This window comes from Rattus norvegicus, chromosome 3, assembly GCF_021556685.1.
Source record: "Rattus norvegicus strain SHRSP/BbbUtx chromosome 3, alternate assembly SHRSP_T2T, whole genome shotgun sequence".
Lineage (NCBI taxonomy): Eukaryota > Metazoa > Chordata > Mammalia > Rodentia > Muridae > Rattus > Rattus norvegicus.
In genome coordinates, this window is record NC_141536.1 from 64,623,065 (window position 1) to 64,638,784 (window position 15,720).

Here is a 15,720-nt window from a genome sequence, read left to right on the forward strand (position 1 = left end):
TTAATGGACACAGTACACTGACAAGCATGTAACCGAAACACCCTTACAAAGGATAAAAAAAGCATGTTTTTTTAAAAGTTACGAAAATTAAATAAAGGTAGATGCTTAGCTCATAAACAATGTATATAAAGTATAGTTTGAAAACACTAAGCCTTACATAGCAACATGTGTGTACTTATCTTTGAACTATGCACTAAATAATGGTCAAAATGTTCAATTTTGTTCTTTAAACAAAAATACAATATAAAAGTTACATTTATAACAAGACACTTAAGTAACAGGTTTGTAATCTTCCTTTTATATTTACACCTTAGCAGTCAGTTAAACCCACCATGACTGTATCCAAAAAGAAGAGGGAAATAAAACTGCCTTTCCTATTAAGATTTACATTTGAACACTGGCTGTTCCTTATGAGATGCCAACCAGTTTATATTAACTCTTTTTCTTCAACAGCGACTATTTTATCTACCCTCAGAGCTATATCAACTTACTAAGTTATATTATCATTGGGGACAGCAACTTTATTATTCTTGCTATTGCTACTAATCTTACTATAGGCCCAAGAGAAATGCTAGGAATTTTCTTAGTATTAGTACACTCTATTTTATATTCGCACTCCAGTACATTTTAAGTGGCTTGAACATTTTAGTAATACATCAAAAATTAGCTAAAGTTTCTTAGTAAATATCCAAAGAGCTACAACATAGTTTCAAAAATTACATGAAACCAGGAAGTTTGAGCTTGTTTCAAAATTATACACTATATAAATACATAATTGCGGTGTCCTGGTCCTTTTTAATGACCACTTTTAATAATATTTTTTAAAAGGTGCCCAAGCGCCATCTAGTGGAGAAAATAAGTAATATCCAGGAAAACCATCGCTTTTTTTATTTTAAAAAAGATTTATTTATTTATGTATTATATATAAGTACATTGTAGCTGTCTTTAGACACACCAGAAGAGGGCATCAGATCCCATTACAGATGGTTGTGAGCCACCATGTGGTTGCTGGGAAATGAACTCAGGACCTCTGGAAGAGCAGTCAGTGCTCTTAACCACTGAGCCATCTGTCCAGCCTGTTTTTTGTTTTTAAAGAGAATTTTACTACTCTATTATAGGTATTGTTCATTAGTTTATAGTAGTTTTAGGCACCTATGAGTTTATAGGGTAAAACAAAATAAAAAACATTTTCATTATAGTTTACCTGCAATAAAACTAAAGAAAATTTGTGTTACAGTGAAAAAGACAAAATTACAGAAAAATTTTTTTAGAAAGAAGCAAACATTAAAAACCAAAGAGGAAAATCCCAAATAAAAATAGAATTAGGACACTTGAATTAAGATTCAGATGGGATTCTGCATTTGCTGACCATCTTGTAATAGGTTATTCAGTGTAATGATCACCCATCAGACTGCCTGCCATCGTTATCCAGCCACTGTCCAGCTCTGGCTTTCATCAGCATTCACCTAGCAAACTGCAACAATTCCTGGTCTTCCCGGCCTATCTTCTCCTTGGCCTGCAGCAGTGCTCGGTCATCCACACCAGGGTAGCATGGCCTTTCCAAGTCCTGACTTACGACCGGGCTCTTTTGCAAGGCCCTTAAGAATCTGGTTAGCACATACGCCTACCCTGGGAATCAGTAACTGTTGTCTTTATCATGGTGGCTCTCAAGCTGTACAAACTCATGTGAAATACTAGCAATAAGTGTCCATATCTTCACTGTACAGGGATCTCTTGACAGATGTGACCACGGCTTACTTCTATTTTTTTTTTTTTTCCAGAGCTGAGGACCGAACCCAGGGCCTTGTGCTTGCTAGGCAAGTGCTCTACCACTGAGCTAAATCCCCAACCCCCCACGGCTTACTTCTATTTGCATCATTGGTACATGATTGCAGTTTATAAGTCAGTTATGACAGGCAGTAAGCGAGGACTAACGACCGGAGACCTCTCACCTGCACAAGCTCGTTAAGGACAACAGCATCGAAGCCGGAGAGGTACTGCACGTAGTACCTCTGCATGACAGGCCCGTACTTCCTGACATGTGCTCTGAGCTCCTCCATGTAAAAGATCAGCTCAGCAATGTGCCTTTGTGAAAAGTCCAAACAAACATGTCAGACAGTAAGTTCACTGTTGTAGTGAGAATTTTGGTTTCTTTAAAAAAACAGAGAAAGAAAACATTTATAGGAGGAGCTATGGAGACAAAGTTTGGAATAGGGACTGAAGGAAAGGCCATCTATAGACTCCCCATCTGGGGATCCAGCTCATATACATACAACCATCAAACCCAGACCATACTGCTGATGCCAAGAAGTTCGTGCTGACAGGAGCCTGATATAGCTGTCTCCTGAGAGGCTCTGCCAGAGCATGACAAATACAGAGGCAGATGTTAGCAGTAAACCATTGAATTGAGAACAGGGTCCCCATTGGAGGAGTTAGGGGAAGGACTGAAGGAGTTGAGGGGTTTGCAACCCCATAAGAACAATACCAAACAACCACAGCTCCCAGGGACTAAACCACCATCCAGAGAGTACACATGGACAGACCATAGCTCCAGCTGCATATGTAGCAGAGGACGGCCTTGTTGGGCACCAATGGGAGGAGAAGCCCTTGGTCCTGTGAAGGCTTGACGCACCCCCCCCACCAGTGTAGGGGAATGTCATGTCGGGGAGGTGGGAAGGCATGGGTAGATGGATGGGGGAACACCTTCATAGAAGGGGAAGGTGGGATGGGATAGCAGGTTTATAAACAGGAAACCAGGAAAGGGAATAACATCTGAAATGTAAATAAATTTTTTTTAAAAATCCAATAAAAAAGACATGATAAAAAAATGGAGGAAACCCTCGTAAAGAAGAGAAAGAAGAAGAAGGAAAAGAAGGAAGAGGAAGAGGGGGAGGAGGGGGGGAAAGAGGAGGAAGAAGAGGGGGGAAGAGGGGGGGGAAGAAAAGAAGAAATTAGATATCCTGACAGAAAATATCAAATTTGTGTCAAGCAACTCAGCACCCCAATCAGCAGGAAGTACTGTAACGATGTGGCCCCCTTTTGCTTCTATCCTTTTCTCTCTCCTACCTAGTGTTAAGGGGTTGAAAAGGTGGGGAAAATGTAGAGAAGAGTAGAAGAACAAGGAGCCCATAAAGTAGTCAAAGACAGCTACATACACTATTGTCACAGAAAATACTAAATGTTTTTGGCATTATTTCTAGAACTTTTCCCCTAAGAAAGGCCATTAATTTTTTTTCTTTCTTCTTTTTTTTTTTCTTTTTTTCTTTTTTTCGGAGCTGGGGACCGAACCCAGGGCCTTGCGCTCGCTAGGCAAGTGCTCTACCACTGAGCTAAATCCCCAACCCCAAGAAAGGCCATTAATTTTTAATGTCAATTACTTCCTTTAAAAATTCTTTTATATCAACAAAATAATAGGAAGAAAAATGTGGAATATTTATATGAAAGTACGATTTTCACTTTTCATATACATATATTTTTTAAAAATTGGCCAAAGAATATTAATAAATAAGATTTTCAGTTTGTGCTTCTTTTCTAGTTTCAAGTATCTAACTCTGAATAAGAAACTAGGAACTAAATAAAGATATTTCAAATGATACATTGATGCAACAAACCATTAATGATTTTTATTTAGTGTTTTGTGTAGAATAGTTTTGGAGACCAAATGCATAGGAAATATTGGGCAGGGCCAAAGAATAACTTTCTGATCACTACTATAGTAGAAATATTGAGTCTTAGAACTTCCGCATTCTAGTTTACATCAATGTTATATCTCCAACATGTATTCTATTACAAATACAAAGGACCCAAAAGAGTTTTTAAAAACATCTTTGCTGTAATATAAGTCCTCAGACTCATGACCCATCAATCAAAATAAGCAGGAAATAGATGTTCTCTAATGTGATAGACTTACTTATCTATAAAGTCATCTGCACTCTTCTTTGGCATGTTGTCTGCATGACGGAGTAGCCAGATAATTTCATCACGGGCAAAAGATAATGCCATGAAAACAAAAAGTGCCTATGGAAAAACAAATGAACAGAACTGCTACTCAACAACTGAAAACCACATTTGCTCATAGTCTTGCTCTAAGTGAAAGTCCTGGACAAGGAATAACAATGATCTAAAAGAGCCGGTCAGCACAGGACAGAGCACACAGCAGTATGCGCATAAAGATGAGCACAGAGGTCAGAAATAAGGCAAAGACAGAAGTGTGGTGCTGAGCCTTAAGCCAGCAAATCCACTCCTGCCTCACACTTTAGTCAAATTTCATACAGAAAAACATGCTTTTTACAGGGTGGGTAGGGTACAATTATCAATCAGTCACCTTGGGACCAAGCAGGCCAGGCTGATCCGAGAGGACAGTTGCCAGTTCTTTCAGTGCAGACCGTAAAAACTTGCGTCTCTCTCTGTGCATTGAGCCACTGTAAGGAAAGATAGCAGCATGTCACCTGTGCGTCACTCAGGTAGACAATGCAGGTGCAGCGAATGAGCAGACAGAGAATGAGCATTTACAGTTTGTGATTTGCTGTCCTCATCTATGGAATAGCGCTTGTCTTTTCTCTGCCTTGAAGACACTGACGGCTTAGGCAGTATCACCACTTCCTCTTATCTAAGATCATGGAAGAATAATCATCCATGTAACAAATGAAGATATATTGAATTATTTCATGAGAAAACTGGTAAGTTGGTTACAGGTCTTAAAACACTAATTTTTTATATATTCACTGATTTAAGAATATAAAATTGGAGAAAGATGTGGAGCTAACATACTTTAGAAAGAACACTGTGTTCCCCCATTGTCTGCCTCGCTGTAACTATGTACCAATGTTCATGAGGTTGTCCAACAGTCAGCGCACCTTGCAAAGCGCTGCTTTGGGGAACACAAAGGCAGGAGGAGCTAACAGCCAGGACCCCCAGAGACAGCTAAGCTAATAACAGAGCCTGCCTTCAATACAGACCATCTGAGCTTGATCCCCAGAACCCACACGGTGGACGGAGAGAACCAGCTTCCTCAAGATTTCCTCTGAGCACAACATAAGCACTGTGGTGTAAGCAGAGGCACACACATCCATGCCTACTCTAACTACACACACATAAACTAAAAGTCCTTTCAACGGACTAAGACCACTGAAAGCCTCGAAGACCTACACTACTTACAAACTACTAGCTACAGAGGTTAGACACTTTTCCACATCACTGACCTGTCCCCACACAACAAAGTAACGTTTTAGGAAGTTCTTCACAAATGGAGCTACTCACGCGTGGGATACAGCCGCCTCCTTACATTCTCTTATGTCGTTAATCCGTTTATTATAGCTGTGTGCAAGAGAAAAAGAGCTTGTCAATCTTAATTTGAAAAGAAAGACAAAGGCACTGAGTGAGATACTAAAAGTCATTTAGAAATCCTCATTTCAACAATAACAATGGTGACAAACGAAATGATAGGCGGTCTATTTAAAATGTATTTTCTAGTACTTCAGATACTCAACTCAAATCTTCCTAGAAAAATATTATTAGTTACAGCAAATCCAAAAATAAAATGAAACTTCATGATGCAAACTTTAATTGAATTTTATTATTTTCTTAAGCCTTAGATATGAAAATTTCCTTCTGATACAATTAAGTCATTTTCAAGCATTTAAAGTATTAAAAATAGAGTGCTTCTGACACTAGCAAGGTCACTCATGAGCACAGATAAATTCTAAAAGGATACACGTGAAAATTCAATAGCACAGCTGCAAACGAAGGGTTCTGTGGTACAGAGAGCTAAGGCAGGAAAACACTGAGATTGCTTTAACTGTTTTTAAAGAGAGAGAACTGTGGTTTATTCTTACATACTGTATGTATGTATATAGTTGTACAAACACATCTCTACATACATATCTGTATCTATCTGTGTGTGCATATATATGTATATATATATATGTACATACATACAGATACATAAGCACCTTCTAATAAAAACTACAAGAAACAGAACTCCAATATTAACTAACTAGTTCAGATGTACCACTAAAATAAACATATCAATAAATAATAAATGTCATGGATATTGATGATAATACTGAACATTCATAACAGGGAAAAGAAACACATCCCTGACAACCTAGCTGATTTACATCAAAATGAATCCCAATTTCTATATTTAAGATTCATTTTTTTTCTTTGAGAAACTGTCTAAAAACGTGTAATATGGGCCCTTGCAATTAATATACTTTCAGTCATAACTTGACTGTGACTTGACTTCTTTTTTAATGTGACTGATAACCCAAAAGAGAAAAAGAAAGGAAGGAACTAAGCAGGGTGGGGGGGGGGGCAACTTAGGACCAGGCAATGTCTCAGCAATTCAGAGTAACTGCCATTCTTGCAGAGAATTGGGCTTGGTTTCCAGCATCCACAGGGCAGCTTACAACTAAACAACCGTCTGTGACTCTAGTTCCAGACAGTCCAGTACCCTCTTCTGGCTTCCTTAGGCACAAGCATGTACATAGTGCAGACACACATGCATGCAAAACACTAATTCACATAAAATAAAAATAAATACAACTGTTAAAAATACCTAACAGGGTAAAGATAACTCATTTTGTGGTGTCACTAGACTTATCACACATAAGTTCACTAAATACAAACACATTAACTGGTTATGGTGGTTGAATAAGTTTGGCCCCCAGAGATTCAAGTGTTTTAATGCTTGGCTACAGCGAGTGGCACTATAGGAAGTGCGGCCTTATTGGAGTGGGTGTGGCCTTGTTGAAAGAAGTGGGTCACTATGTAGGTGGGCTTTAAGGCTTCCTGTCCTCAGTATGGAATTCCAGAGACCCTCTTCCTGGCTGTCTGCTGAAGACAGTCTCCTTCTGGCTGCCTTTAGATCAAGATGTAGAACTCTCAGCTCCTCCAGGACTATTGTCTGCTTGCACACTGCCATGCTTCCCACCATGACAATGGACTGAACCGCAGACACTGTAAGCCAGCCCCCAAGGAAACATTTTGCTTTATAAAAGCTGTCTTGGTCATAGTATCTCTTCACAACAATGAAAAGCCTAACTAATACAGTGGTTAAAGATTATAGTAAAGTATTTGAGTGACTCTATAAAGTAGTGACTAACATATTAAGGCATAATACAAACTTTATCATTTGTAATTCCAACAAAGTTCAAGCAGAAAGGCAGCTTGGCCCTGTTTTTCTTATGACGAATATGATGACAGAAGTGAGAACCGTGGTTGCTTAGGAGTAACAAAGCAGTGAGAATGGCAGTGGTGGCTAAGGCACTCAAGGCTGAATTGTGAAGACAGAGGCGTCCTACACCCTGATCTAGATGATGATCCCTCAAAAGCATTCACAGACAATGTCACGGAGCCATATCCCTAAGACTTAATTTTTCTGTTTGGAAATGTAAACATATAAAGTGTCCAGGGTAAAAAGAACAAGCTACTTTATTTTTTCCAAAACAATAGTGATGCCAGAGAACCTGTGTTCAGTTTGCATCTCAAGGTAATTCAGTGACCACTGGGATATATACTGGCTCAAACTGTTAGTGCTACACACAGTTTTCATTTCTCTTCTTTTGTTTTTTTTAGACAGGGATTCACTGTGTCCCCTGGCTGTCCTGGAACTTCCTCTGTAGGCCAGGCTGGCCTTGAACTCAGAGATTCACCCCCTTCTACCTCCTGAGTGCTGGGACTAAATGGGTGCACCACCACTGCCCAACCACATCATTATTTTTTAGCAACAAATTAACATCTTTGTCTCAACTTCATGAAATACTAAATTGGACAGGAAATACATACAACGTTCACTTTCCTTTGGAAGTTATTACATCCAGCACACGCAGCTAAACTGATGAAATCCCAGGGTATGTTATCCACTCTTCATTGCAAAAGACCCCATGATTGCTCTTACATGGGAACTCAATGTGGCCTTTCATACAGGGGCTCAAGAGAAAGGTCATTAAAGATGGCAACAACAGAACCGTCACAAATCGGAGACATATTTGCTTGCAGAGAGCAAGTGACTGAGTCTTTTGGGTGTAATCTGCTATCAAGAACGTGATCCCTAAGTGCTGTGACCAGGCTTCTCCAATTGTTAGGCATGACTTAATGACATTTTTGATTGCTTCAAATACTTTTATAAATCCACTCTGTTCTCTTTGGGGAGGAGGGAGAGAGACAAGGTTTCTCTGTGTAGTCCTGCCTGACTTGGAATCTACTTTGTAGATCAAGCTAGCCTCAAAGTCAGAGACATGCTTGCCTCTGTCCCCGAGTGGGATTAAAGGCAAAACCCACCACACTAGGCAGTGCACTCTATATTTTGCATTTAGTAATATTTATTTATAAAATTAAGTATGAATTAAAAAGAGAAGACTTATTTCTCTATAACACAAATTTCAAAAAGGTAAGAAGCTGTAAAGATTTTTAAGTTACCTGTAAGAATACTATTTCTATCATTTTCAAGATACTGTTAAAAGCAACTTACTAGGACCAAAGTAAGACCGTCTAGGCCACACCTTCGTGTATGATGTAACCAACTCTCTAGCCCCAAAACCTATGTTATTAAAGACATTTCATTAACCACTTCTCCCCCCCAAAATGAAAAAAACTGAAAACGCCATACCCCCGAATGTTTACAAATAAATCTTCTGCAGCTTTGTGAATGTGGAAAACTTCATCCCGAAAGAGAGAGAGGCAGGAGCTACTCTGAAGAGCTAGCTTCCAAAGGTTCAGTGCTGTAGCCTCGGTATTTAGCATCCCATGGCACAGAATAAAGCCAACTTCAAACAAAGAAAAACAAGTACAAGTTACAAGCACTGCACAAACAAGTTCCTCTGGTTACAGTGTAACTTTCTACAAATGGGGAACAACTGCCGTCATTAAATGGAGGTTCATTGGTTATGATTCATAATGTCATACATACATACATACATACATACATACATACATACATACAGGTACGTGTGTGTGTGTGTGCAAATAATATTTTAAATTTTAATTATGATTTTCTATATTCTGCAAAGTAAGTTATTTGAAGTCACACTAAAGGAGCAAAAATATCTTTTTGGGGAGGTGGGATTATAAATTAATATTTTAAAAATGAAGCATTAAAAACATTAGTTTAAGCAAAAGATCAAAAATTAAGACATAATACAGTAATCATTAATGCTGTTAAAGTAACTGAAAAATAAAAGCAGCCAACTTCTGTGGTCACCAGAAGAAATGCTGAGGTAATAATTGCTTGTCTCAGCTGCTTCCTTCTCCCTTACTAATCTCTGTACACATATCACCTCACATGACTAATCTACATGGTAGACAGGAGAGGACTATTCTTCCACAGCACAGGAGTGAAAGCCCAGTATTACTAGAGTAACAAAGGCAGGCAGACAGTGAGCTCAAGTCCAGCCTAGTCTGCATGAGTCCCAGGTTAGCCAAGGCTGGGACAGGAAACTGTAAAGGAAGCATCCAAGTATTGAAGTCCAATATTTTTGCATCGTATTTAGCTGTTCTCTTTATATGAATTTTAAATATCTTTGGTTATCTAGTGTGGAAACTCTAATGCTATACCTGCTTGTAAATGCCTTCTCTAGCCTTCCACGTCAAGACAGGAAGCCTCACTTCATTCACTCGACATTTACTCAGCAGTGCTTGCTGCACATGCTCACAGCTCCAACCTCTGTTGAGAGGCTCCTGCTTAACAATAGCCATTCCCACTTAAAAAGGACACTAGGAAAACTGGCGAGTCCTGTGTCATTTTTCACACAGCTAGTGTACAGGTCGGAACCTCAAGTGAGAAAATGTCTCCGTAAGAAGGAGCTGTAAGTTCTCCTGTCGATTATCTTCTTAGTTAGTGATTGAAGTGGGCGTGTCCAGCCCACTGTGGGTGGGGCCAGCCCTAAGAAAACAGTTGAACAAGCCAATGGGCACCCCTCCATCTCTGCTTCAGTTCCTGTCAAGACTTCCCTCTTCAATCAGGACATGAGAGCTGAAACAAACCATTTCCCTCAACTCGCTTTTAGTTGGGGTGTTTTATCACAACAACAGAAATCCTAACTATGACAGTTATCCATACAGCTAACCCTACTTATTATTCAACTCAATTCTTCAATCTTAGATATGAACATAAAGTAAAAACTAAGAACCATTATATAACCAAGCAAAACTCAATACTTCAAAAGCATAGGGATGTAAACTATTTTTCTAGAAAAAAATATTACTACCACACATCTGAGAAGTAACAAAATTAGCTAAAATGCCTAAGTCCAGGGAGAATGTGCTAGTAAATTCCTTTCATATTTGTTAGTATTATTGGAGTTCCAGTCTAAAATGAAATAATGTAGATAAGTTTTGAGTATTCAAAATCTATAGGCATTTTTAAGTACAAATTTAAGAATATCTAATTTTTAGATGAAGCCATATATAACAAAACGGTGGGCTTTTATGTCTAATACTTTTTTTTCTGGTAAAAATTTTCCATTCATTATTTCACCAAAGTATCATATCACAGGCATTAAAAAAATAGTTCTTCACCATAGTTGGAGAAACACTGTAACAGTGGTCCTCATGGGGGTTGACAACCCTTTCACAGGGTAGCATACCAGATAGCCTGCATATTAGAAATTTATACTACCATTCACAACAGGAGCAAAATTACAGCTATGAAGTAGCAACCAAATAATCTTACAGTTGGGAGTCACCCCAACATAAGGAATGATAGTAAAGGGTTGCAGTATTAGGAAGCTTGAGAGAAACTCTTGCACTATAAATAAAAAGTTTACAAAGTACTAGAACAGGAAAATAAGCACCAACTATTCAAAACTCTTCCCTCTGCTGGTGAAAAGTGGGCAGAAGGAACCTGACTACAGTATATACTACGCCAACTCTCAGTCTTTTTTTTTTTTGGATGTAATAAGCAAAGGCGAGGTTCATTACGGGGATCTCCGGGTCGACACGTATCCTGCGCAGGAGACAGAGGTGTCGACCCCGAAACTTAAAAGTCAGGGGTTTATATAGGGAAAGCTAGGGGGCCAACTCTCATTCTTTATTACGTCATGTATTGCTCCAGTTTGTGAGCTGCCTAAAGCACACACTAGTAATTTCATCCCTCATGCATCTATCAAACTGCCAAACAGTAAGACATCTACACCTGTAAATTAAAACTTAACTAAGTACACGTGACATTAAAAACATGACTAAAAGCAGACATTCAGTTTTGAAAGTACTACTGGAGACAACATGGCTCCTGAGGTTTGGCCTTAGCTCTTATCACTAATGAGTTGTACAACCTAACTTTAGAGTCCTCAGCATATGACTGTCTATTGTCTGATGGAGTCGGTATGTGAGGAATGACTGAGGTAAAGCATATAGGTGTTCACTACAGGGTGAAGGGCAGAGGTAAGGCAAAATCAGGCACTTCCTCATTGCAGCTTAAACACAATGGGTAGTCCTGTAACTAAGCCGTTTTACTTACAGATAATCCATTTCTCCATTGCATCCAAAGAGAGATATTCACAAGGCATCTTAAAAAGAGAAGACACATCTATGCTTAACACAAATTCTTTAAATAGTTTCCTCCTTTAGTCACTCTGCCTCTTTGAAGCTCCTAACCCAGGAAATGTGATTCACTGGGTAGAAACTTAGTAACTGTAGCTGGCAGGGCAATGAGCTGTACCCTTTCACGTTCGCACACCCTCAACCGTCTTTGAATGCCACCACTGCCAAACTGTCTTCTGCAAATGGCAAATTTCCAAATTTCTCAAGCTCATTAAAAGGAGTTTATGTTTTTTCAAATAATTTATTTCAATCATGTGAAAACCAATCCCTGTGCCTGGATGCTGTCTCCCTCCCATGGCCTGTGTGCATTTCTTGTCATCGTAATATCTACGTCCATATGCCAAGACACTTGAACAGAGCTGTAACAGAGTCTAATAATGATTTTCTCTGACTGGTAAGTAAGAGCTGACGTGTTTCTGCTTGTTGTTTACACTTGTCTGTATCTTCAAGTTTCTGTAACATGACAGAAACCATTTCTTCTACAATCTTTACATTACATTTACTTCTGCAGGCACACACATCACAGTGTGCTGGCTCTTTCTTTTCATCACACCTGGGGTCTATCTACTGAGCCACCCCACCAGCCCAAAATGAAATGGTAGCTTGTATTAACCTCCAATTTGAGAGTTAAGAAAAAATTTTAAACCCTGCATGATTTTTATTCACATTTTATAATAAACCTGACAGGCTAATGTTAGCTAGCAGAAAACTGGACTGGCACAGTTTAAATAGGTGAATATCTATCTAAAAGGTAAAATGGAGCCATACGGTGTCAGACTGTGCAGGATTAAGCATTGTACTGGGTGCACTGATGAGACTCAACAACTGGGCATTCCTCCACTGATCTGCTGAAAGATTCCGTCTAGGATACACCATCTGAAGAGAAATTAGCGCATCTGAAAGAGACTGATAAAACAGAAAATAAGTTAAAGAATAGCGTGCTCCTCTTTTGCTGAGACTTTTGCCTCAAGATCTGTGCATGTTTAACTGACTCTAGCCACGCTCCCTATAATGAATGGGTCACAGATCTCCTGTAAATTTGTTCCCTTACTTTTAAATTCTATAAAATCTACAGTCAATATTCCTGTGCAAGGGCTACACTCAGAAAATCATGTTACTTCCGTAAAAACAAAACTATTTGCTATACGGGTGTTCTGATTGCACATGTGTGTGTGCCTGATGCTCACAGAGTTCAGAAGATCTACACGACCTGCAAGCTCACCTGGGCCTGGAGTTAAGGTTCTAGCTGCCCTATGCACAGAGGCCAGGGATTGAACCTCGGTCCTCTGGAAGAGCAGGCAGTGTTGCTAAACACTGAGCCATCTCTCCAACCTGACATGCTACTGCCTGAAAGGTTAACATGTGTAGCAACTTCAGGAATCTTCATTTATTTATTTCTGAAAGAGCGCTGAACTCTCATACTTTTAAAACTTCTAATGATTCTTGCTAAAAGGACTCTGCGATCACATACATGCCTTAGTCTGTCTGTCTGCCTGTCTTCCTTCCTTTCTTTTTCTGACAGCTTTGTCTGTGCAGGAATTCATCTGTGTGAGTACCAACATGTCTGCAGAAGTCAGAGAACAACCTGAGAGGCTAGTGCCATTCTTCCACCTCAAGAGGCAGACAGCGTTTCTTGGTAGTTCCATGCTGTATGCAGTGTCTCACATGGACTCAGGTTGCCTCAAGTTCAAAATGTAGCTGGGGCTGACTTGAACTTCTGCTCTTCCTGACTCCAGTTCCTGAAGACTAGGACAGCAGGTTTGTATGTAAAGTTATGCTCAATTCACCAGAAAGCTGGGGCCTGGACTCATAGCTTCATGCATTTTAGGCACTTTAATGAACTGAATCTCTAAGCCCTATGGATAAGTGTTAAGATATCTTATAGTATTTCATTTCTCCAAAGAATGCCTTTAACATCATATACTTACACTTACTTTTAAAATAAATATTTATTTTATAAGTGTGTTTTGCCTATCTGTGTATATGTATACACCACTTGCATGCCTGATGCTTGCTGAGGTCACAAAACCAGATCCCATGGAACTGCGGTTACAGAGTTGAGAGCCACTATGTAAGTTAAGTGCTGGAAACCCAAGTCAGAAGTTGTAAAATTTCCTCTGAGAATAGAATATTACATCCTTCAGTGAAGCTCCTTAAACAAGAAGGTAAAAAACTCAAAACAGCTTCAAGGAGTCCGCAAAACAAACCAGATTCATTAGGCCACGCCCTACAAGAGTGAAGAATAAAAACCAAGACTCCTTCTCAGACAAAGACAAGCTGCGAGGAAGGTTCTGCAACTATTCCAGCAGCCTAGACACAGCAGAGTGCAGCATAGCTGACTGGAGGAGGTGTAGATCAACTGTGGCTCCTGGAAAAGACACTCTCCAGCCCGTTGAGCTGTCTGCAGGCTGTGCAGTAGTAAGAGGAAAGTAAATCAGCTAAGTACCAACACGCTGAGGGTGCGTGTGGATGAAACTGACACCGTAATGTTCTTACTTCAGAAGTGATGACATCCATTAGCTTGTTTCAAACTCTTTCAAATAAATAACTCTAAGATATTTTAAATTTTACATAAACTTGTGGATTTAGGCTGATTATCCCTTTAATATAACGTTGAAATCAGAGTGATGTAGTTTTAAATTCTGGAATTTGTGCGTACCCACTTTCAAACACAAAATACATTTATATGTCACATACATCTTCCACACAGAGCTCGAAAGGAGCCTTGCTCGACCTCTGGACCAGTGTAATAGTCCTCTGAGGGGGAGTGAGGATGACTACAGGAGAGACAGAAAAAAGATGCAAGAGAGAGATATGGGAGGCTGCAGGTCATCACCACGCCAGCCTGAGTGCATTTCTCACAGCCTTTTTATACTGCAGTGCCGTGGGAAGCAAAGCCAGCAGAAACAAACTTGCTGAAATTTACACAAGACATTTATTCTCTCACACACACAAATCCCTGTTCCTTCCACCAAGGTCAACAGAATCCTCAGCCTCAAGTGCACCTCCTCTTATCCTTCCATGCCTCAGAAGGGTAGGAAGTCTGCCAACTGGCCTGACCTGCCTTGACTCTACCTAGCAAGCAGACTTTCTCCCTCCCCCCTCCTTCTCCTCCGGACAACTTTGACAGCTTTGTGTAACCGTTTTGGGGACCTGTGTTCTCACAGCAACCTGAGCATGAGGTTAGTGGATTTCCCACATGTGCTGTCACATCAGCGCTCAAAAGGGAAATGCTAAGTTCACTGTTTTCAGATTAGAAATAGTTTACTACTTAATATAGCTATGCAAAGAAATTAAATTGGAAAAGTATCTTCAATTGTTCATTCGAGAAAACATTGGGAAAATTCTTGATAATAACTGAACATCAAGAAAACTTTATAGCATCATATAAACATTGTATCGCTCAAAGGTTCAGTTAACAAAGAGAACAGCAACCAAGGCTCAAATACTCCAAGCCTTCGTGCTGCTTTTGGTACTACTTTTGCCAAGGAAGGGGCTCACTTGGTCGTCACTTCTGACTACTGTGATGATGATGATGGGTGAGATGCCTGAGCTTTTTGGAAGCACTCAGATCTGACAGGTCCTGCTGCACCACAGTTACACCATGATTTCTTCCCGTCAAATTTATTAAGCAATATCTTTCAATGTATCTTTAAAAAAAGGGCATTTCATATCATTTCCAAAGAATTCCTGTCATCTTTTTTTCATCAACAGAGTAAGACACAATACATCTAAAACTGATTCAACATTATGACTCTAAAGTCTTAGGATGAAATACTATGTATATAGACTCTTTTTAAAGTGTTTTTGAAATGTATTGCATTTATGGGAGTTTTGCAATGTGTATCTGTGAATCACATGTGTGCAGTACCTGAAAAGGCCAGAAAAGGTCACTGCTTCTCTTATACCTGGAGTCACAGGTGGCTGTGAGCTACCATGTAGTTGCTGAGAATCAAACCTTGGTCCTCTGAAAGAGTAGCTGGTGCTCTCACCTGCTGAGCTCTCTCTCGCTAGCCTCATATGTGAATTCCTTTTCCTCTGTGCAGCCCTGGCTGTCCTGAAACTCTATAGACCAGGCTGGCCTTGAACTCAGGGATCCACCTGCCTCTGCCTCCCACGTGCTGGGATCAAAGTCATGCACCACCACTGCCTGGCTTGTATCTAAATTCTTAATGCAAT

The 15,720-nt window shown here is 39.7% G+C and overlaps 1 protein-coding gene across 4 annotated transcripts in view; it reads right to left on the reverse strand.

Annotated features, from left to right (window-relative positions):
* Nckap1 (NCK-associated protein 1) overlaps positions 1–15,720 on the reverse strand; it is a 74,549-nt gene that overhangs the window by 32,977 nt on the left and 25,852 nt on the right. For all 4 annotated transcript variants that reach the window (XM_087654021.1, NM_031618.1, XM_087654022.1 and 1 more), the window contains 7 exon segments: positions 12,310–12,447; positions 11,459–11,507; positions 8,612–8,768; positions 5,260–5,316; positions 4,325–4,421; positions 3,911–4,017; positions 1,953–2,085 (listed from right to left, as the gene is read on the reverse strand). In XM_087654021.1, coding sequence (XP_087510147.1) covers positions 1,953–2,085; positions 3,911–4,017; positions 4,325–4,421; positions 5,260–5,316; positions 8,612–8,768; positions 11,459–11,507; positions 12,310–12,447 — 738 coding nt within the window.